Source organism: Choloepus didactylus, chromosome 11 (assembly GCF_015220235.1).
Source record: "Choloepus didactylus isolate mChoDid1 chromosome 11, mChoDid1.pri, whole genome shotgun sequence".
In the NCBI taxonomy this organism is placed as follows: Eukaryota; Metazoa; Chordata; class Mammalia; order Pilosa; family Megalonychidae; genus Choloepus; species Choloepus didactylus.
In genome coordinates, this window is record NC_051317.1 from 66900501 (window position 1) to 66924546 (window position 24046).

The following is a 24046-nucleotide window of genomic DNA, read 5'->3' on the forward strand; positions in this document are numbered from 1 at the left end:
CATGGGTTTAAATCATCATCAAGCTGACTGCATCTATGGCTGATTACATCTACAATCAACTAAGGAGACTGCCCTCAACAAGTACAGAATTCTTCTCCAATCAGTTGAAGGCCTTAAAAGAAGAACTGATTATTTCAGCAGTCAGAAGGAATAATTTCCATTTTCTACTTCAGCCAGCCAGCTTCTCCTGGGAAATTCACATAAAACCTTCATAGGAGTTCCCAGCCTGCAGCCTGCCCTGTGGCATTTGGACTTGCCTATCCCCATAGCCATGTAAGCCAATTCCTATACTAAATCTCATAATATTTACACAGTATATACACAGACACACATATCTCCTGTTGGTTCTGTTCCCCTGGAGAACCCTGACTAACACACTCTGGAGTGGACTACTGATATGGCAAGTCTTAAATTCCAGATGATGTTAAGTATTTCTAAATGATAAAAAGCTATGATGGTAAATTCTTACCTTTCCTCCAGTTTTACTTCCAAAAATATCTTAAACTATGAAGAACCTCATTGTATTAACTTTTTAATCTTTCCTTTTCTAACCTTAGTCATTCCCTTTATTTCTTATTTCTTCTTATTTCACTTTTCGCATCTCATTAGTCTTAATAAGCTTATTTGTTTTGTATATCAAAATATTCAGCCACTGATTCTGTTTCACAAGAAAAGTTATACTGTTGAAATTATAAGAGACTTCAATAAATGATACCCAAAAGTGTGTTACACTGAAGATGTTGATTTCAACATTAATAAGGCTAAACATACTCTTATGACCCATTTCTGTTCTTCCCCAAATGCCTGAGTAAAATCGCAGAAAATGTAACTGATTGATTCCTGACCACTAGGTGGAGAAACAATACAATATAAAATACAATGTACCTTGGGCCTCAACTGCTTTATTTTCAAAATTATTTATTATTTTTGATTCTCACCAATCCCCTTGTCTTCAGTCTTTTACACTCTTAGACATTCTGATCTGAATGACATAATTACAATTTACTTTTGGGAACAGACTTGTAAGCAGGCAGAACAGGCTGCCAGTGATAAAGACCTGAAATTCCTTCCTTTGATCTCAATTAAAGATTCATTCTTTTGCCTTAAGCAATACAGAGACTATAGGCACAGAGAACTATGAACCTCATTACTCATTTATTTCCTTGGAAAGCCAATCCCTTACCTGAGCACTAGATCCCAGTTGTTCAAGTACTGGGTTCTGGGAATTCTCTCTTTCTCCACCATTATCATTTTTCCCTCTTTACTGAATTGTTCTTGTCAGCATACAAATGTGCTGCTAATTCTTCCATATATAAAAAAAATTCTCTTGAGCCCACTTCTCAACAGTTACTGCCCCATTTCTTTGCTTCTCTTTTCTTTTTAAAAGAATTGTCTTTACTGGCTCTTTCCAATTCCTCTTTCCATGAGCTTTTAAACCTATTCCAATAGGCTTTCATCCCCACCACTTGGCAGAAATTTCACCCAAACTGACTTCCACAGTCCTCACTCAACTTGTCCTTCAGCAGCATCTGGCACAGTTGATTACTGCCTCCTCTTAAATAACATTTGCTTTACATGGCTCCCAGGACACCACACTTTTGTTTTTTTTTCCCTCTTTTATTGGTTGTTCCATTTTGGTGTCCTATGCCAGTTCTGGTCTAGGAGAGTTGGGTGGCCCATGGTTCAGTTCTTTTCTTCTCTATGTATACTCACTTCCTTGGCCACCTCAACCAGTCTCATGGCTTTAAATGTGGAATTTAAATTATATAACTTTATATATTCATCACATTTATATATTTCATCCAGGACTTTCTCTTAAATTCTTGACTCTCATACCCACCCAATTGCCTCCTCAACATCTCTGCTTGGATGTGTAAGAGATTCCTCAAACTTAACAATCTCATGACCTCCTGATCTTCCCCACCCTCAAAATTTATTCACCCTCAGCCTCCATTTCAGCAGATGGCAGCATCATCCTTGTAGTTGCTCACACCCAAAATCCTGGAGCCATCCTTGATCTGCTTTTTCTTTCATATCTAAGATCCAAATTCCATTGTCTGCACCTTTAATATATATCCAGAATCCAAACACTCCTCACCACCTCCACTGCTACCATCCTGGTTAGAGTCACTTCCATATCTTGCCTGCAGTTCTGCACTATCTGTCTAACTGGTTTCTCTGCTTCTACCTTTGCCCATCTACTGTCTCTTCTCAGCATAGCTGTTAAGGTGATCCTTATAAAACTTAAGATAATGTCACTGCTCTGCTCAAACCCCTTCAGTGGTTCCCATTTCACTTAGGGTAAGAGTCTCCTCTATCATGACCCGGCAGGCCCAATAGGAGCTAGCTCTTTTCCTACTGCTCCACTTGTTGCTCACTCTACTCCAGCTCCAGTTACCTCTTTCCTAGTCCTTGAACATACCAAGCCTTTTTAATACTAGCTGTTCTGTCTGCCTGGCACAGTCTTCCTCCAGATATCTGCAAGCATAACTCCCTCACATCCTTCTAGTCTTTGCTCAAATACCACTTTCTATAAAGGGAGCTACCATCACCTCTGTGTTTAACTGCAACACACCGTTCTCTTCCCTGCCCCACACACCCCATCACCTAACTCTGCTCTATTTTGTCCCATAGCACATGACACTTCCTGACATACTGTATTGTTTGCCCACTTAATATTTTTGTTGTTTTTGTTTCTTAACCCCTGCTTTATGAAGATAGGGATCTTTATTTTTTTCAATAAATATTTGATATTCCCTGGGCTCCTATTATAATGTCTGGTACATACTGGTTACCTGGGGACAGGGTTGGGGGTAGGGAATGGAAGTTAATGCTTAATTGGTACCTGCTAATGCTTAACTGGTTTCTCTTTGGGGTTTTGGAAAAGCTTTGGTAGTGGGTGGTGGTGATGGCAACACACCATCGTGAATGTAATTAACACTCCTGAATTGAATCATATATTTGAATGTGGTTAAAAGGGGAAATTTTAGGTTGTATATATGTTACCAGAATAAATACTAAAAACAAAGAAAACAAGGTAGAACTGTACAACACACAAAAATGAACCCTGATGTGAACTATGGATTATTGTTAATATATAATTATAATAATATTGTTTCAACAATTGTAACAAAGATACCACATTAATGCAAAATGTTTATAATATGGAAAATTGTATTGTGAGGAGGGGAGTATATGGGAACTCTGTACTTTTTGCATTATTTTTCTGTAAACCTACAACAGCTCTAATAAAAAAATTAAGTATCAGTTGAATGAATGAATGTAAAAAAAAGTACCTATCAGATCTTGACCAGAGGATTGGAGAGGGGAGGAACATTTATAGGCAGGCAGAGGGGGGACCTGGAAAACATCCATATTTGTGCTTTGAGAGAGGGGAAGCACTTCTATCTTTTACAATTCTACCTAAAGAACACCCCATAAAGTTCCCTTTCCTGTGAAAGGGAAGCTTTGAGCCTAAATATCAAGACCCATTTTACTTTCATTTCCTCAATGCCTCTTATTTAGCTTCCTCTATCTGGGGGGACATTTTCTAACCCAGATATTTCTTTATTTTGGAATTTACGTGAGATCTCTGATGGGAGCTTGGAAGTCTTTCACTGTACATGACATTCTCACTTTTGAAAAAAATTTAGCTTATTTTACTTTTGAAAAAAACAAGCTAGTCACTTAGCTTTCATTCCTTCCATCCCCTCCATCTAATAATTAACTTTTACATATGCAACCAGTAGATTATCTAGGCAATATAACGGCTTTGTATTCACCACCCTTCTTCCAAGGGTACACATTTTGTGGAGTTGGTCACTCTTAGATGAACCAAGATTTTTTAATTAGGAGTCCTTAATAAGATTGAGGCAGGGATGAGGTGAAGTTTATTACTATTGGTGGATTTTGTTAATCTCTGATGAAAACAATATCACAAGTAAGAATTTTGAGCCTGGCTGATTGGCAGGCCTTTTTAACTTTGCCTTCTGGGAAATGGACAAGCATTTTTATGAAGCAGTAGTGCTGGTTATAGGACTGTTTCTGAGATCTTTTCTTCCTCCTTCAATTTGTTTCCCCACCTTGACATAATGGATTCTAGGGAGTAGGTTTGCAGAAAAGAGTTAACATGGCAGGTCTGAGGCTGCTGTCTTTAGAAGAAGTTCCTTGCAAGCTTGGTCCTTGGCTGGGGTCTGGGAACTCGGCTACTAAAAATGTCCTTTTGTGATATCAGAAGTTACCTAATTGATAAGGATGTTTTACTGTGCCTGGACTATTTGTATAAATAATATGATTTGTGGTGTATGCCTACTTTCCTTCTAGAAGTCTGGAATTTGGGGAGTTGCTTGGCAGAGGGTGCATACATGACCAGCCCCCAGTAAAAACCTTGGGTGCTGAATCTTTAATGGGTTTTCCTGAGAGGAAACTACACATAAGTTACATTTTTACAGTTGGAGAAAGGAGCACTCTCGGTGTGTCTCCTCATAGGCCTGGAGCGAGAGAGCACTGCTAGTCTGTGCATGAATTTCTCTAGACTCTGACTGTAACATTCTTCCTCATGATCTGCCTGTATATCTTTACTGCGTCATTGTAATAAATCTTAGCCATGAGTACAGCTGTATGCTGAATCCAGTGAGGCTTTCTAGTGAATCATCAAACATGTTGGTGTTTGAACAAACATGTGGGACCTCTGACCCTGTAGGAAGAAAGCCCAAGACTTCTCCTCTCCACCACTTCTTCTTCCAAACAGTTACCAGCCTACATATCTTTTAAATTTTCAGGAATTCATGTTCCAAGTCATTTATTACAATTTCTCACTAGGATTATCCTGGACATAGATGCCTTACTGAAGATAGTAGCTGGAATAGGATCATATTAGATTTAAAGTAGTAAGGTAAAAATCTAATGGGTTCAATCTATCCAATTAGAAAAAGATGAGAATAAGGAAAAAGGATTTAATACATGTGAAAGGAAAATAATTTATGTAGGTCAAGTATACATTAGAGCACATATTAACTAATTAGTTATTATAATTAAACTAGTATTTATTCAGAACTTCCATGTTAGTAGACAAATGGCTTGCACTCTTATTTGGTAACTGGATATCATGGGAAATGAGAGTCTTTACAGTAAGACCCATAAATTCAAATGCTTGGAAGGGTATGCAGTCAATAGAAATGTACAATGGAAGGGTGTGCAGTCAATAGAAATGTACAAAACAGACCATTTATTAAGATAATAACCACTAAGCTTCTCTAACACCTTCCAGTTGTTGCCTTTAAACACACATGAAAGTGCATTAAAATGAAACACAGTGGTGGCTATCCATGGTAAGTGTGTTTTCAATCCTGCTATAATTTGTAATCATCAAGCATTTAAGAGGAATGGCCAAACAGATATGTTTGTTAATAGTTTCTATTATATGGATTATGGATATTTGGTATTTTACTGTAAAGAGCATCACTGTAGGAAGGGATTGAAATGAAGGAAAACAGACTGTAGCCAATTACGTTGGGATGGATATTATTTATTTGTGGTAAAAGAGAATCATGTAAATCAATTTCTGAAAGAGGAACAGAGGATATCTAGTTAATCTTGCCATGAGGACTATGCCCTGCCATTACCTGAGTATTTCCTCTTAAATGACATTTCATCCTGTACCATCTTTCACTTTCTTTGTTCTCAACCAGCTATTCTGGTAAATCCTAGATAAACAACCCATGTGTAGCAATACATACAATTTTGACATTTCTAAAAAGTACCACCCAAGATAAAATTTTAACTAAAGTGTGCATGAATTAAAAGTTTCCTAGATTTTAAATCCCCAGACAAAAGTTCTGAAGGTTGAGAGAAAACCTGTATTTTATATTTAAAGGAGGCTATTTATCATAGTAATTAAGAGCATGTGTCTACTGTGGAGTTAGATTGGCATTCATTCAGATTGGCATGATCTTGGAATAATTATTTGACCTCAATCCATGAAATAATAATGCTACCCACTCAATACCATTATAGGGATTAGATATATAAAGTGCCTAATACATCATAGGCAGTCAGTAAACCATAGTGGTGGTGGTGGTAGTGGTAGCGGTAGTGGGATGATAATGGTGGTAATGGTGATGGTGGGAGTGATGGTGGTGACTGGGGTGGTGGAAATGATGGCGGAAGCCATGATGATGGAGATGGTGGAAGAAGTGGTGGTGGTGGTGGTCCTGCTGATCTGAAGAAAGCTTCAGAACATTTTTAAAGCTGTGGAAACTTTCTTTCTTCAAATGAAATCTTATGGGGAAACTCAACATAAAACAGAGAAACAGAAGATGCTCAGACTAAAAGGGGTATGGGAGCTGCCTTCTCAGCCAGCCCTTCTCCCCACATTTGTGGTAGTAGTTTACCATGTACCCCCCAGTACTCAGACAAACATAGTTTGAAAATCTGCAGACATAAAGAAATGACAAGATAATCTTTTGCTTACTTTAGGTCAAGAGAAGGCTTAATGTTTCTGGGAGGTAGGCTTGGGACTAGTTGTGTTGGGTGAGATGCTGGCAACGGTGGTTGGCTGGCCGGATGGGATGGTGGAGGTGGTGGTAGGGAAGCAGTTGAGTAAGACACTTGGGCTTTGCTGGTGCCTAAGAAGCAAAGCAAACAACACCATGAGTTAAGACAAATCTTCAAAATACAAGAACTAGCTCTTCCAAGTATGCAAAACCAAGGCCCTTGAATATAAAAAATTGAAGAAATGCATCCCAGGTTGAGTTAACATTTTAGAATCTAATATTCTAAGTACCATGGAACATGGCATTTTAAATATTCTATCTCTTGAGATACATAGATTCTTTGAGTCTAATCCCACTGACAAGATAATTTCTCTTACCTTCCCAAGTCTTTGTAGACCTTAGTTTTAAGGTTTGTTTTAAGCTTTAAGGTTAAACTCAGTTTTTAGTTCTGGATGTTGTGAACAACTCATATCAACTTTATAACTACAATCTTTATAAACCACATTTTTTTATGATTTTACAAATGCTGATTTTCTTCTGACCCGTTATTTTAGACCAAAGAGGCTTAGTTTTTGCATCAGATCTCATTTGTGTGTAACACACTCTTATTTATTTTCAATATTCTCCTTGAGTCTTTAATGAGAAGTTACGTTTTGTTTCAGGTGTGATTTTTTAAACACTGAAATTTATTACACAATTTCACAAGTAAATCATACACATTGTAGAAAATTATAATATAGGGATGAGCACAAATAAATATGAATCACCCATAATCTCATCACTCAGCAATACCTATGAGTTATATGTATTTTAAAACATTTTAATGATATGTTTTTATGGGAAGGGAGCATAACAGGACCATTTTGCTAATTTGCTGACAGCTTTTTACTTTTTGTTACTATGGAAAACATCTTTATAGGTTAATATAATTATAATATAATATTTAACAGTTGCATGGTTTTTCTTTATGCATCTCTGTTATGATTTTTAAATGTAGTGCCCTAATATTGGATATTTGTGTTATTTATTTTTGTTGTAATAAAAAGTGGCTAGATCTTTGAAGATGTTCTTAAAGTTTTTTCTTCGGATACATTCTTGTAAGTTAAAATTCTGGGTCAAGTGACATTTTTTAAAGTGTGTGGCACAAAATATCAAATTTTCTTCCAGAGAGATACCAACTGACAGCATCACCTGTTAATATATGAGTGCCCATCCTCACAAGTCTTTGTTGACATTAATGTTGTTTTGAATCTTGCCAATATTATAGAAAAAAATCTAACCTCTTGTTTTAAGTTAATTTCATTTTTTAATCAAGATAATACATGTTCAGGATTAGCAAGTCAGAGAGTGCCAAATAACATATGACAAAAATAGCAGTAGTCTTCTCTCCCCACTGGAGGCAATCACTTCCAACATCTTCTTTCTTATACCTCCATATTTCTCTTAATATATTGTTTGTTGTGATTTTTTTAAAAAGACCAGTGACTTTCTATTAGGTAGATACAGATTTCTGCTTTCTTACCCTTCCTTTTCCAATATAAGATGAGCATGATTATTTTTTAAAATTCAATCCACATTTATTGTTTTCATAATCATGACTATGTAAATATTGCTCACTGTTGAGTCAAGTAGTATACTATGATTACCTTTCTTTTCTCATTTAACTTGATTCCTGGAGTTAATAATGGCCTCATTCATCATTTGTTTAGTTTCTTTGTAATTCTTTCTTTGCACAATTTCCAATAGTTGTGTAAAATGCCTTTAAAAATTTCTACAATGTTAAACCTATCAGATAATTTATGAGTTCCAGTATTTTCTCTCTGTCTACTTGCTTTAATCTGAACTGTTTCAGGTCTGTCACACAGCTGTCATCCTGAGATTTCCCTTTGCTGTCATCATAGTTCTGATAAACTCAGAGAAATTATGATGATAAAGAGCACAAGCTCTGCAGCCAGGGTGCTTGAGTTTAAATCTTGGCTCCACCACTTCCTTGTTGTATGATTTGGTAAGTTACTTCCTAGTTTTTATCTGTAAAGTGGAGATAGTAATATTATCACCTCATAGGGCTGTGGTGAGGATTAACTCAACCTAGCATATTTAAAGCACTTAAGACAGTGCCTGGCACACAGTAAGTTCAACACCTTCTTTTTTTCATGCAGTAAATATTTATTGAATGCCTCCTATATGTCAAGCACTGTTCTAGGCACTAGAAAAAGCAGCAGAGGGGGGAAAAAAAGAACTTTCTTCCCTTATGGATTTGGGAAGATTAATAGCTAAAAAGCAATGAAAGTAAAATGCGTATAAAATTGTGATGAGAAGTGCTGCGAATGTGGAAAGCCTATACAATGGTGTGGTATTTAGCATCTCTTCCCAGCTCTGCCTTCAGTGACTTAATTATGGTAGATTGAACTTGGACATGGTGAGAAGAGTGTACCTCATGGATATCAGTAAACACTACAAATCTGGGCTGGATTTACATTTTGTTGATTATTGGCCTTCAGGAAGTGATGGAGGAAATGCTAGTAATGCAGGTTTAACTTAAAAACGTGTTTCTCAGTCATTGCATTGTGAATAACATAAAAAACTGAGGAAATGTTCTTTCAGTATTTGGAAACTATTACCCAATTCAGCAAAGAAGTCACTTGTGTCGTTGACAAATGCTGTTCCAGAATATACCTTTGTTGTTTCTCTTTTGTCTTACTTGTTAACAAAAATGAAAGTATCAACTTTCAGGTTGGAATTATATTGATTTGTTAATTGCAACCATAGGTTGGGTACTAGATATAAAGATATGAGTCTGGCAGAAATCACCAACTGGCTATGTGGGATTTTCAATAGAGGTAGTTCTATATTTTATTATTATTTGTAAATTGTGTGCTATAATTTACAATTCCTTTACAATACTTTATACTGGAAAATTTTTTTATGTATGCATGTATAACACCATCCTCCCCCCACCAAACACACACACACACACACACACACACGTACACAGAGTTCTCTTCCTGGAGAACTGTTTATTAAACATTTACCAGCATACCATTACTGGTACCTTAAAAAATTCCCCGATTCTGTTGGTTACATAGTCACTGGAGCTGCTTGACTTTTATCTCCCTCTTTGCTTTGACCCTCTCCCTCTCTGTCATTCCTCCATATTTTGATTTAACACATTGTACTTTGGAGTCATACATATTTCCTAATTTCCCTGAATATACAGTTTGTCTTTCTTATCTTCCTTGTTCTGGGGTGATTTTAGGAGAGAAAAATGGGATGTCATCTTGAAGACCATTTTAATTTTACATGTCTATGATAACCAGTAAGGTCAAATTTTTCATGTTTATAAACATTTTTCTTTTAAAGTTATATTATCTATTAAAATTATTTGCCTATATTGTTAGTGGCATTTCCTTTTAAAATTGTTTTTATGCTACTTTTTTAAGGATATTAATAAATGGACAAATAGTATAACAGCTACTCTGGCTCCTTCCTCTGACTAGCCATATATAGAAACACCCAAAATATATCATAACCAATAAAACCAATCTTGTAAACCTTTGAAAAAAAATTAGCACTTTACTGTAAATTTCCTTAATGGGTCAATGCCAAAGTTTTGCAAGGCATATTACACCAAAAGTTGCCTAATTCCTTTAGATATTTCTTTCACTTTCCAAAGTTTTTCACTTGTGGTAACTGCTAAAACTATTACCCTCTCTCTACATCCTCTCTCCTAGCTGCCTCAGTACTCCTCTTCTTCTCAGAGTCTTTAAAATTGCTCAGAATCTGCACTTCTGACTTGCAATACTCTGCCAGATGCAATTCTCAAAAAGTATTATATTGCTTTCTCTTCTGACAGTTTTTTTTTTTTTTTTTTTTTTTTTTTTTTTTTGGTTGGGGTAAACCTGATGCAAAAAATTTTCAACTCATTACATTTATGTTAGGCATGTTTTGTTCCATTCATTTTGTCATAAATAAACCTTTTTGGCTATGGGACATCACTTTTTCTCTAGTTCAATTAACTGAATCCTTTTATGTATAATTTCCATCACTAGAGTTATGTTTAGGAAGTCTTTCCCCACCCTGAGAGCAAATAATTATTAATCTATATTTTCTCCTAATTCTCGATGGCTTCCTTTTTCACATGAATTCTTTAAAACTATTAGTAATTTATTATGGAGTTTGTTGTGTGGTAGAGATCTAATTTTATGGGTTTTTTTTGTTGTTGTTCTGAAATCATTTAACAAATAACCCAGCACCATTGGTTTAATAAGCTATTGCTTACTTACTGATTAAAAATGCCTCTTTTATTATGGAATAGCATTAAAAATCTTAGTGAATTTGACAGATGAAAATGATATTTTGTTGTTTTAATTTATAAACAGTATAGTTTGGCAGATTTATAAGTAATTTAAAAAGCTGTTCCCAAAGAGAAGAAGCTGCTGTGAGTGGATGAAAAGTCACTGTCCAGATGAAAGGAAAAATACTTATAAGCCATTTGTGACTTATGCTTTCATTACATGGGAAAGATTTTAACAAGCAGGAGGCATTAACATATGAGAGTGGGCTAAGGCTTGGAGGAGAGAAATTACAGTCATGGTTTGGGGAATGATGAGTCCTTTTAATTGGAAACACTAAAAACTCAACTCACCCCGAAACCCATGTGCTGCTTTTCTGCCTTTACGAGAATTTTCTGGTAAGATATTGGTGGAAGACTCTTTCTGCTCTGCTTGCCTGGCATCTATTCTCCTTTCAATAGTTATAATAACTTGTAAAACCAGGAACGGGGTATGCTTGCTTTTCCACTGAACTTGGAACTAGAAGGGGCTCCACCTGGCCTGCTGGCAGCCGTCTTGCCGCTCCACGAGGAGAGCGCCAGCAAAGCCAGGGGAAAGCAGCTGAGAGATAAGCAAGGCCTGGTTGAATTTTTTTTTAAATTGCCTTTGGAAAATTGTCAAAGACAATTTGAAAGGCTAAATGAAACACTAAACTAATTGTTTAAATGTCCTATTCCTCATCAAGCTTGGACAAGCATATGATAAAATCTTTCTATGTTACTTGAGTATTTAGTAATGGAACATTTTGCTTTGCAAAATCTATGTTCTCTTTCAAATACCACAAGGAACGAATACATTTACATGTATACAAAATAATTGGAAGGAAAGGTAATCTTAGGTTTTCTGGGGGAAAGCCAGATACGGTTACGTTAATAATAGGATTGGCTCTAACATCTTAAGCTGGGCTTTATAGGATATATTAAAATACAATTAGTAATACTGGAATCCCCAAAAGCAAAAATCTGGTTTGTTGTCATGGAAGGAAAAGGACAGAGATTGAACTATAAAGAAGAAACAGAAACAATAAATCTATAGGAAATTTCTGAGATTAGCTAGTAATAAATAACATTAATCATTTCATTTTTGCCAGTTATCATACTAGGCAATTCACATATGTAATCCTATTTAACCTTTACAGCAAACTGATGGGATATAGATTATCTTGTTTCCATTTGATCATTAGGAAAGCTACCCAAATTCAAAGTCAGTGTTCCAACCCAGCTCAGCCCCAAGACCAAAGAACATGCCAGGCACGGAGTTAGACATGAGTTTAATAGGACTCACAGATAGGAGAGAGTTATTGCCTGTGGCCACTGGCCAGAAAATGGAATTATCACTCTTCAAAGAGCAGGGGGTGCCAAGGGGTGGTTTATAAGGGTTGGGACATAGGCATTCCATAGGGTGTGAGAACAGAGTTTCTGCAGTGTCTTGTGACAGGGGTGTGGATATTTGTAATCAATGGTGATCAGGGGAGGGGAGTTTCAGTGTTTTGTTTACCATACCATCTGTACATTCTCTTCCCACCCTGGAGAGTTTTGATGGCCTTTAATGTCTGTCCTGGTCAAGTAGGCAGTAGGCAGCTATGAGAAATAACTCACTTTCACTATGGAGGGGAGGGGCCCTGGCCCTGGGTCCCTACAGTTACTAAGCAATAGAGGTAGGGGTTCAAACAGCCAGAATTTTCAAACCCTAGTCAATTGCTTATGATGTCCAGGCCCTCTCTGCTGTGCTCTGCTGCTTCTTAACATAATGAAATGGAAATTATTGCTAAGTTTAAATGGACACATTAACACACTCTCCTAAGATCTGGGTGTAAGTCCAGCTTTTCTGCTTTGTACTTTTCCTCTTAGTATGAGTTTGTCGGACTGTTTTTGGTTTCATATAGGGCACAGCTGACTCTGGAGACTGTAATCTGTAAAGGAATTCACATATATGGTGTTTGGGATGCTAGATGTATGAAGCTTCAGAATTTGATTTTAAAAAACCAGAGCAAAGGAAAACCAACATTCAGGAGCTAGTAGGAAATGGGCTCCAAAAAAGGATAACAGCTGTAGGCTGATAGGAAGATAAAATACCCAAGAATTAGAATTTGGAAATGTGAAGTACAGTCATTAAAAGATTTAGAAGAAAAGAAACAAAATAAATATGGGGGAAGAATAACAAAATTAGAGTTTAGCTGGCCTCAAGAATTAGGGATGTAAAAATTGGGAGACAACACCTAAAACTGTGATCTACCTATAGATCTTATCTCCCAAGGCTCAGGGAGTGGTCCAGGTGGTCTGTGGTTTTAAAATGCTGGAACCAGAAAGACCAATTGGAATTCTTCCTGGAAGAATGACAAGACCTGTGTAGAGATGTGGACCCCTGTATCAGAGGGCAGAACTGGCGTCCTGGAAATTGCAGAACGATTTTGCAATAGTAGGTTAATCGAGTGAATTTGCAATCTGCTGCCCACCCTCATTCCAAAACAGATTAAGGAACTGCATTCCTGGGCATTTGAAGCTTAAAGCTTCAAAAAGAAGATATTGGGCATATTGCTAATAAGCAGGTGGGAGCTTAAGTGATTAACGGCAACAATAAGAGAGACATGACTGTACTTGTATCAGGGAAACAGTTCATGCTAGTTATAGAAAAAATGGGGGAAGGGTGGGGATGAAGGGGAGAGAAATTGTAAAACCTTCTAGAACATGAAAACAGCTCTTGTGTATCTTGGGAGTTAGCAACCCCCAATTCAAACTTTTCATCTTCTTTAACTTTGGAAGTTCAGAAGAGGCCTTGCACAAGCCACACGCCCCTACTTCAGGCACTTCTGGATGGATGAAACACCAAGGCCATTTTACCAGGAAGAAACAACTGGGAGGGGCAAACCATGAGCCAGTGGGTGCTCAGCTGTCATCTGGCCCTGCCCCTGGAGGGTGGCTTCAAGCTCATTTAACCACAGGCTACCCAAAGTGCTGAGATTTTTGACAGGATCTAAAGCTTTATTAATGGAAAAACAGAACTGTGGGGCAGGGAATGAAGAGGGGGAAGGGGTGGGAGTGGGGATGGTACAGGAGACACAGAGTATGGAGATATATTATGGGAAATGGAAATTTTATTATTTCACAAACTTTGCACCTTAGATCTTTCTGCCAACCAAAATACTGGTTCCAGATACTTTCATAGTATTTTTGCAATACCCCTGAGATTCTGATATTTGTGACTTTTGACTAAAAAGTTACCCACAGCTTTTTTCATGGCCCAAAGAGTATGAGAAGTCTAGAGACATGGTTCTCAATTTCTTTTTTAATCTATGGATTCTTTAAAACAAACAAACAAACAAAGACACTACATTGTATTGATCCCATTGCTACAGAACCCTGACCAGGCATTTCTAATTCTGGTTTTGTTAGGATGCCTTAGAATTGGGTCAGGGGTCAGAAAACTTTGATTTCACCCCAACTCTTTTGTCAAGGAGATGTTTGTCCTTTCCAAGTCAGTTAACCTCCATGTGACTCAGTTTCTCCATCTGTCAAATGGGGATAATACAACACCAACTACTTCACAGGAGTTTAAGGGTTAAATGTGCTCATATATGGTAAAAGCATCTTGAAAATCATGAAGCACTGTTGAAAAATAAAAAGTGATCACACAGGGATGAGGTTAGCCACAAATGAAATCATTACTAAGTTGCCCTGACTTGAAACATTGGAAGTCATCTGCATAAGTTCATTATTTATTTATTTAGGAATTATTAAGTACCAGCCTCAGCATTAAGCCAGTTCAAAGGCAACTGAGAATATAGACTTATTTCCTTCCTGAGTAGGCATCCAGCTATTGCCCATCCAAACAGGAGGGAAAGCTCTAGCAAACTTATGGCATTTACAGGGTCTGGACTGGTGAACTCTGTCCTAAATGAAACTCCTTACATGTGAAAGCCCACGTGCATTCATATACACCTTACTAAACATAGTCTTTTTCAAGATACAGTCTCTTTGAGATACAAATACATAGACCACATTTGATACCACTCTTTGAGATATGAATAGCTCCCCACATTTGTCAGATCCCACCCTGCCTTCCTCCTTTACCACAGATGAACTCACTTTTATCTCCTGAGAACATGGAGAATAGTCCACCTTACCATCACCACCTGTCCTTCATTCTAACCCTAAAACCTCTTTGTATCTCCCTCATATCCTATGCTGCTGATTGTCCGAAAAAATATCATTCCTCCTTGCCAATACTAACTGCAGTTCTTGGTTCCCATTTGTTCCTGCTTCCTTGTAAACCCTGCTCCATTAATTATTACTTGCTTCACTTGCATCAAGCAAGAAAAAATTACTAAGCACTTCCTATGTGCTCTAGACCGTGCGTTTCTTCCTTTAAGATGGCATCCTCCATCGTAAGCATGGTCTGATCTCCTCTACTCTAAAGAAGCACACACCATCCTTTCTTGGCATTGCTCCCCCCTCTAGCTACCAGCTGATTTATCTCCTTTCATTCACAGTCAAACTTCTTGGAACAAAAGTCTATCTTTTCCACTTCTTTATCTTTGTTACACTTGGGTGGCCTCATGACAGAGTAAAGACTGGAAGCATTCTGGGATAGAGAGACTTGGGTATGAATTCAGGCTTTACCATTCTGATGTCAAGTTGAATGTTTTGTTACTCAGTATGGGACCTTGGGAAAGTTGCTTGCCTCTCCGAGTCTTCATTTTCTCATCTATGAAATGGCCACATATACCCATCTTGCAGAGTAAAGATTAAATGAGGTGCTATCCATAAAGTACCTGAGACACTGTAGGTCTTAATAAATGGTTCTTAGCTGTTACTTGATCTGGCTGCTCTTAATACATTGCTGCTTACCTACCTCAAACTGTATCAAAAATCTTTTCCCCTACCAATCATGCCTAATCCTGGTTCTGCTAAGTGTCTTAGAATGAACTAAGAATCAGGAAGTTTGACTCTAAATCCTTAAATTCATTCCATTAGGTACCAAAATAACCAAACTAATTTTCTTGGCTCCCAAACATACCAAAAGCAAATTTCAACATGAATGATTTCACAAAGGAATACACAAGCTGGAGCCATTCTTACCAGAGTTTGACTACTGATCCCACCCAGTATTAGCTATAGGACACTAGGTAATTTATTTTGCTTTTCTGGGTTTTATATTACCTACTTGTAAAGTGGGACTACTGATTCCTAACTTGCAGAGTAGTCATGAGAATTAGAAATCATATGTGCATGCCTAGCACATAGGAGGCATTCAGTGTTCCTGATGAATTTCCCTGGAATTTGTACTCCTGTGCTCTCTATAGGGCAGGCTCTCAGTAAACCTCTGAGCACACATGTATTTCCAACTGTGCAGAGAGACTGGGGAAATCATGCTCACATAACTCATTTTTTAACTTTCCTAAACTGCCACTTGTGCCTGAAACAACATGCTAACTGCTGCACATCTGATCATTCTGTAGAAAGCAAACTTCTGACAAGCCACCTGCCTTTACAAGGGGCAGTGAGGCTGCTCTGCCGTTTCTTGATTTTAACAACTGTGCAGCCTAAAGCAGCTCAGAGACCTCTTCTTCATTTTTACACAGAGCACTCATACATGGTTTCTTACCCTACCTTTATTTTCTTTAATATTCCATAATTCATCTTTTCATTTATTTCTTCATTTTCTTCCCAAACAGTGAACTTCTGAGGGAAGTCTACACTGTCAACATCCGGGTATGCCCCACAACCCTTGTATATGTTGTATATAGTTGGGCATTTAATGTTTTATTGATTTGGAGTTTTCTTTTCCTTTACTCTTTCATTTTAGGAAAAAAAAGCTAGTTAAAAAAAAGCAAATTACAGAAGACATATATACACAGTAAAACATTTTAAAAATTGCAAGAGGGTACACTTAAAAAGAAAGTCTCACATCCTAGGCAATTCAGTAATTATAGCATGTTTACAGTTGTGCAACCATCACAGTAATCTAATTTTAGAACATATGCATCACCCCCTAAATAAATCTTGTAACTATTAGCAGTCACTCGCTATCCTCCCTCCCCCATCTTAGGCAACCACTGATCTACTTTCTGTTTCTATAGATTTGTCTTTCCTGGACATTTCATACTAGTAGAATCATAAATATGTCATATTTTGTGACTGGCTTTTTTCACTTAGATGTTTTTTCAGTTCACTAATGTTACAGCATATGTCAGTACTTCACTCCTTTTTATAGCTGAATAATATTCCATTGTATGAATATACCATATTTTGTTTATCCTTTTGTGAGTTAATGGATATTTGGGTTGTTTCCGCTTTTTGGCTATTATGAATTATTTTGCTATGAATATTCATGTATAAGTCTTTGTGTGGACATATGTTTTCATTTCTTTGGGGGTATATATTAAGAGTGAAATTGCTGGGTAACTGTGTTTAACCTTTTGAGGAGCTATAGGTTATTTTTTTTTGTGTGCTTTCTTTTTGTTTTTATTTTATAGGTTATTTCTTATCTTTTAATACTTTAGATAGTATCATCACAATTTTGAAAATATTCTTGGGCTTGTATCTTTGAACATCAATTTAAAAATATTTCTGGGATAAGTTTCTAGAAAGTGGAATTGTTAGATCAAAAGAACCGAGCTTTAAAACATTTTGGTAAATAATGCTATTTAACAAATTTTACCAATCAATGAGTTCTCCAGCACAGGAGAAAAACACCTATTTTCCATAACCTCACTTGCATTGTCAACTATCACACTTTTTGGTCTTAATTCTAATGGGTATAAATGATCACATTTTAATTTGCATTTTTATGTTTATAATTGAGGTTGAAGATCTTCTTATATGTTTATAAGACATTTCTATGCATGTGTGTCTCCTTCATATTTAGAATGTTGGAAGTACAGACTCCTACTGAGTCCAGTAACTGGGAAACTGAACATACCTCTTTTCTGATTGGTGCCTGACCTAACATAGAATATCATATACAATACTGGCATATGAGTAGATATTACTGTTTACGGAAATTTTCCTTGTCTTAATTCAGTCATTTGTTGTTGTTTTTTTTTTAATCTTCACAGGATTAGTAAACCATGGTAGATGGGAAATTTTGAAAACCAGTTTAATCGAGAACAAACTATTGTAACTATATTAGTAAGAAATCTTTTGCTTTGAAAGTAAGCTACCAAAAAAATGTTGGACAGCTCAGAATAGCCCATCAAAATGGAAAGAAAAGTAATAATGAAACACCAGTGTTTGCACAGATAAAGCAGAAATTGGGATGGAGGTGAAGAGGTAGACATCAAAACAAATATGATTAACAATGAGAGGAAAATAAGTAAAGAAGGGCTTTTATCTCTGTCTTAAACTTCTCCATATCAGGCATAATTTAACATGCAGTGTCTCTGAATATCGTTTTTAATTCTTAAAAATTCACTCCCTGCAAACTCTGTTAGTTATTCAATTATATGTGACCATGAAATGTAAGTTGTTTTTATATTTTATTTTGTTTATTTTCATTGATAAAATAACATGAAATTCAAATAAAGCAATAATTTGACAAAAGATTTGCTGACTTTTATATCTTTCCCCCTATTTTTCCTCATGGGAAAAAAAAAAGAGTAAAGTCAGTATATAAGAAAAGTTTTTTTGACTGATGCTCATAGCTTGCATAACACCTCTTTTCTGCTCTAAGGTAGAGCATATTTGGGTAGAAGAGAATAACTGAATTTCTTCAAATGCTAAAAGGAGTTTTGTTTCAAAAGTATAGTAATAACTTATGCAAGAGTAAAGAAAGCATTAGAACTCAACTTTTAAAATCATCCTCATATTCACTGTTGTATTTGTTTAGGGAATAGTGAACATTTTGGGTAAATCAACATGTAGAAATCCTTTGAGAACACTTAAATGAAATCAACACAACCCAGATATATAACATTTATAAGACAAGAAGGAATGACCATCCATACGCAGAGGCAGACAGCCCCATGGATTGGGGCAAATAGAGGAATAATTAAAGCAGATGCTCCAAATTCTACTGCCTCCCGGAGCCAAGCAGGAGCCTTCCAACAGTGGAGGTGTGCAGCTGTGGGGAGCAGGAGATATAAGTCCTGTCTAAAGCTCCAGCCCTCTGTTAATAGTGGAAGACTTGGTCTAGGTTTTTCTATGAAATCTTCCAATATTGCATGTTGGCAACCAAGTAACAAAACAAAACAAAACCAAAGGAAACAAAAAACTTCTCACACAATACAAAGCACACTTGTGGGCTATATTAATTGGAAACATATGCCTTCTTTAAGTAAAGGAAGAGAAAGTGTCATAAAGAAAAGGTTTATTAAGGGAAATTGCTTGTCCAGAGATTCATCCAGGGAGCCGGTCCTTTCCTGCTAAAACTCTGAGGTTTTGAAAGGTATAAATTAGACCATCTGATCAAGCAAAGAGTCGTAATGAGCTGGGGAAGGAGAACCAGACCTATCAACAAACACGGTAGCGTTCCCCTGCAGCACCTGGACAGAGCTGGTGCTATCGGTGCGAACCCAAAGGGAGCACGAACGGGCAACCACGCGGCCTCAGCACAGTGTGTCTGTAAGTAAGGCTGGGAGATAGATGCGGGTAAATGAAATGTTTGCTACCTCTACCATGACAGTGACTGTTATTACTGTAATTGCTGTTTTTGGAAAATCACCTAGGCAGAAGAAAGGAAGGGCATAAAGTCAAGAGATACATAAACATAAGATGTCTATAAATCAAGACCCAGAGAATAGAAGAGAGAATATCAAGCCCAACAGAGCAGTGTGGTGCAGTGGAAAAGAGCACGTGTTTTGAAATCAGACGGCTTCAGGATCAAACCTCCTATTAGAGGTGTGATCCTAGGCAGGTCTCTCTCTCTTTTTTTGTTTTAAAAAATAAAATAAGTATTTTAAGTTATGTAAATAATATATGAATACATTTTTGGGAAAAGTTTTACAACACACATAAAGTAAAATTTCATCTTGAACTTTCACTCCCCAATCCCTTCCCTTTACAGAGGTGACCACTGTTTACCTTTGCAGAACTTTTTCTATGCACTTACCCACATATGTAGGTATGTATAGATATATGAGGTTAAAAACACAAGTAGTTATGCATATTAAATATTGTGTTACATATATTGAGTACATCTCATTCTTTGTAATTATGGCGGAATATTCTGTTATATGGATATTTCCGGCTGGCTTAGTCTTCCCCACCTGATTACAAACAATGCTACAATGAGCATTTGCAAGCCTCTCTCTCTGTCTCTCCCTCTCTCTCTCTCTCTCCCTCTATCTCTATTGCTATCACTATCTCTATTTATATTCAGTATTTTTCCAGAATAGATATCAAGAAGTAGAATTACAGAGATGAAGGATATACACATTTTATATTTACATAGATACTGTCTAATTTAGACTTGCAGAAGCCACGTTTCCTAGTACCCTCTCTTATCTCTGGATATTTTGAATCATTTTTTCATTTCTCTAATACAATTACTAAATCTTTCTAAGCCTTAATTTAATCTATAAAATGATAAAAAATTACTGCATAATAATACTTCATAATAAAATTAGTTAACAAAAGTGCCCATCATAAGTGCCTGGCTCACAGTAGACATTTCATAAATGCTAATTCCCCTCCCTTATCATCGATTCCTTAAGGTGGGAAAATTTAGTCAAACCAGATGCATATTTATATAAATTTCCCATGGTTCTATATAATCTTTGCTATTGGTAGCATGTGTTTAATTCAACTATTAAGGAAATGTGTTTTTTATTTTTAATTTGTATTCACATTCAATTTTTTAATTAAAGTGACCTAATTAGGAATCTTTCTTTTGAGTTTAGTATTGCTACAATATATATCCTGTGCTAAGACTCAATTTTTTCATCATATTTCTCTTTTTCAATTAGTTTGTTTTTACAGCTCATTTTGACCTGTTCTTTTTTTATTAATAGTCTGAGGCAAATAGTTATGCTTTAATGGCAATTCATGTAAATAAGAGCATATGTTAAAGTTTTCTTTTTAGACTTTCCCTGGAATGAACACACAATTTAAAAAATTGTGTAGAAATTTAAGGATGTCTGGGAATGTCTGAAGACCTCAGATTGAAATACACTGTCGTAACCATCTACAGCTCAGTCAGGTGGGTCAGCTGCACATAAAGATATCTACATCTCATTTATCTTATCTGCAGGCCTTGCTTAATGATTCTACTCTCCAGTTTCAAATAATACCAAGTTTTACAGTTCCTAAATTAATTCATTAATCTTGTCACTATATTATAAAAATTAAATTAAAATCATAGTCACATTTACCACTGTGCATCTGATCTTGTACGAATGAAGTCCAAACTTAATAGTAAATTAGTGAAATCAACACATAATCAATAGATGAAATACTTAACAACCATTCGTATTGATTCCTCTTTTTTTCTTACTCTCTACATCCAATACATGAGCATATTCTATCAATTCTATCTTTGAAATATATTTCAAATTCATTCACTTCTCTCCCCTCTGTTGCATCCAAGTCAAATCATATCTCATATGAACTACTACAACAGGTTCCTAATTGGTCTTTTGGCTTTGTTCTTATTTGCCTACAATTTATGGTCCATGCAGCGAAGAGAAGCCTTAAAATATAAAACAGTTTATGACACTCCGCTTCATGCTCGCTCCAGTTTCGATGGCTTCCTATTACTGATGGCAAACCTTCCTGGACCTATGGGATTTGGTCAGTTTGTACTGTTCAACCTCCTCTTGTACCATTCCCCCTTCATCTGTGGCATTCCAGCCCATGCAAGGTCTTTTCTGTTTCTTTAAACCACATCAAGCTTACTCTTGCCGAAGCAATTTTCACTAGCTGTTCTCTACCCAGAACCCTCCTCCCCCTCATCATCATATGTTTGGATTTTCTGTCATTTATGTCTCTGCTTACACATCATCTTTTCAGAGAAGTCTTCATGGATGATCAAATTCAAGACAGCCTTGCCTCATCCGCCACCTCCTTAGTCACTCTATTGCATCATTCTGTTTTTATTTTATTCTCAGTGCTTTTAACTTTTTTGAATTTCTTTATTCATTTGTTTATTTTCTGCTCCTCCAACTAGAATGTAAACCCTCTGAGAACAAAAATTATATGTGTCATTCTTATTGCTGTATCTCCAGATATGAACATGTGATAGTCATTCACTGAATGTTTGTCGAATGAATATATGAATAAATAAATGACCCTCTACTAGAAAGAAAATGAAATGTTAAACCTTCCTGGAACTTTATTACTCTTAGGAAAACAGCAAAGATTAAACATAATAAAGAATTTATTAGGTAATTCACGCTTATTGTTAATATTAACACTAAAAGTCATTGACATTTTCAGTACACAGTAGTGAAAAATGTTACAGGGCCTTAAACAGAGAGAATGACAATCAGATATAAGCATAAGTCAAATAACTGATTGAAAGAAAAACACTTAATGTCAGCCTTGGAATTGAAATAAGAAGTCATCCAATAAAGAAATTCACTGGGTCTAAATTTGTTCGAATTTCAAATCACTAACTTGGCTGAAAGAAAGGAAATATACTGGCAAGTCTTTGGCAATAATAGAGTAGGACCAGTTGGGAATATAGGGTCAAGACTAAGGATTCTGGATACATAAAATTGGACTAGACGAAGTTCATCTGAAAAGGTCACACAGGAAGGAGACAAGGGTCTGAGCTAGTCAGTCAAGACCATGTCCTTTAAGTCTGTCAGACTTGTAGTCACATCCCCCTGACCTTGTAGGTGACTGCTACCCTTGCCCGTTGACTGGTCATCATTATTGGTTGCATTATGACTGTACCTATGTGATAGCTAATTATTAGTATATAATTTGTGAACAATGTAGCAAGATAATACTGGTAATCTATTAGAAATTGTACTGAAACACCAATATTAGATCCAGCTTACGTGGCTAGTTAAATACAGATTTTTCAACCATGAAAGTTATTGATGTTAGAGTTTTAGTATGATGAAGCTGGGGTTTTGCAAGCCTTGGTAAACTCCCAATTCAGTCTTTCTACCTGTGGCAGGACTACATTCATAGATAGGCAGCTTACAATAGATACCAACCCAAGATCTTCTTGAGGAACTAGGGAGACATGAGAAGTTATGTCCACCAAACATCCTCCAGCCTGATTTCTTCCAGTATGCTTTGCCAGAACTGTATTACTTATACTTATCTTGGTAAACCTTAATGTCTACAAATTGTGTCATACTGCTCATTTTTACCAAACCTCCAATGTAGTCCTTTGCAAGACTACATCAAAGGCACACACCACTCAAATTGCTAATATACCTTGTTGAGTCGTATGCTGCAGCTTTAGGAGACAGGAATTATATTTCAAGAAACACTGGCCAGTTAAGATAGCTCTAACTAGGATGATATTAAACAGAAAGAAGTATAAGTTAAGCACTTTGTGACAAAAAAAACTGATACACAATGGAGGAAAATTAACTATGTACAGCAATCATAGAAAAACTTTTGGAGTAATCTTATATCATAGACAAAATAACAATAAATTATATAGCATAGCTATTTTAAAGCCAAAATGATATTTGATGTTTAAATACCTCAATATGACTTAGCTTTAGGAAGGAATTATATTTTAGACCCTGATTAAACTGCCAACATTCAATTGACATAGAGGTTGATTATTGGGTTGTTTATTGAACTTATATCTATGACAGTAGTTCTCAAAATTTAGGGTGCATAATAATCTCTTGGAGACATATTTAATAAACAGGTTCTAAGAACCCGTCTCCAGAGGTTCTGGTTCAGATGCCCTTGGATGAAATTCAGAGGTTTATAATCCTGCTTAGCATCCCAAGGAGCCCTGACGCATGTGGCTTACAGGCCACACTTTGAGAAACACTGGTTTTTCTTCTCCTTTAAGTGAAATGGGGAAATTCAAACCACTTAATATGGGCATTAATGACTCCAGCAAAGTTTTAGAATAAGGTGTAAAGAGGTGTTTTAAATAGATTGCTGAAAGAATTTAAAAAACAACCTGGAGATGACATTTATCCATTTTCTTCTATTATAGCATTGAACAGTTGTTCTTAAAGCAGGGACCCAAGTTCAGCACCATCAGCATCACCTGAGAAAGTGTTAGAAATGCAAATTCTCAGGCCCTGCTCCAGACCTACTGAATTAGAAGCCCTGGAGGTGGGGCCCAGCCATTTGGGTT

At 36.4% G+C, this 24046-nt stretch overlaps 1 protein-coding gene across 6 annotated transcripts in view; it reads right to left on the bottom strand.

Moving 5' to 3' along the window:
* FYB1 (FYN binding protein 1) overlaps window positions 1–24046 on the bottom strand; it is a 203536-nt gene that overhangs the window by 70243 nt on the left and 109247 nt on the right. For all 6 annotated transcript variants that reach the window (XM_037798838.1, XM_037798839.1, XM_037798840.1 and 3 more), the window contains exon 3: window positions 6473–6626. In XM_037798838.1, the coding sequence (XP_037654766.1) occupies window positions 6473–6626 (154 nt within the window). The remainder of the gene's footprint in view (window positions 1–6472; window positions 6627–24046) is intronic.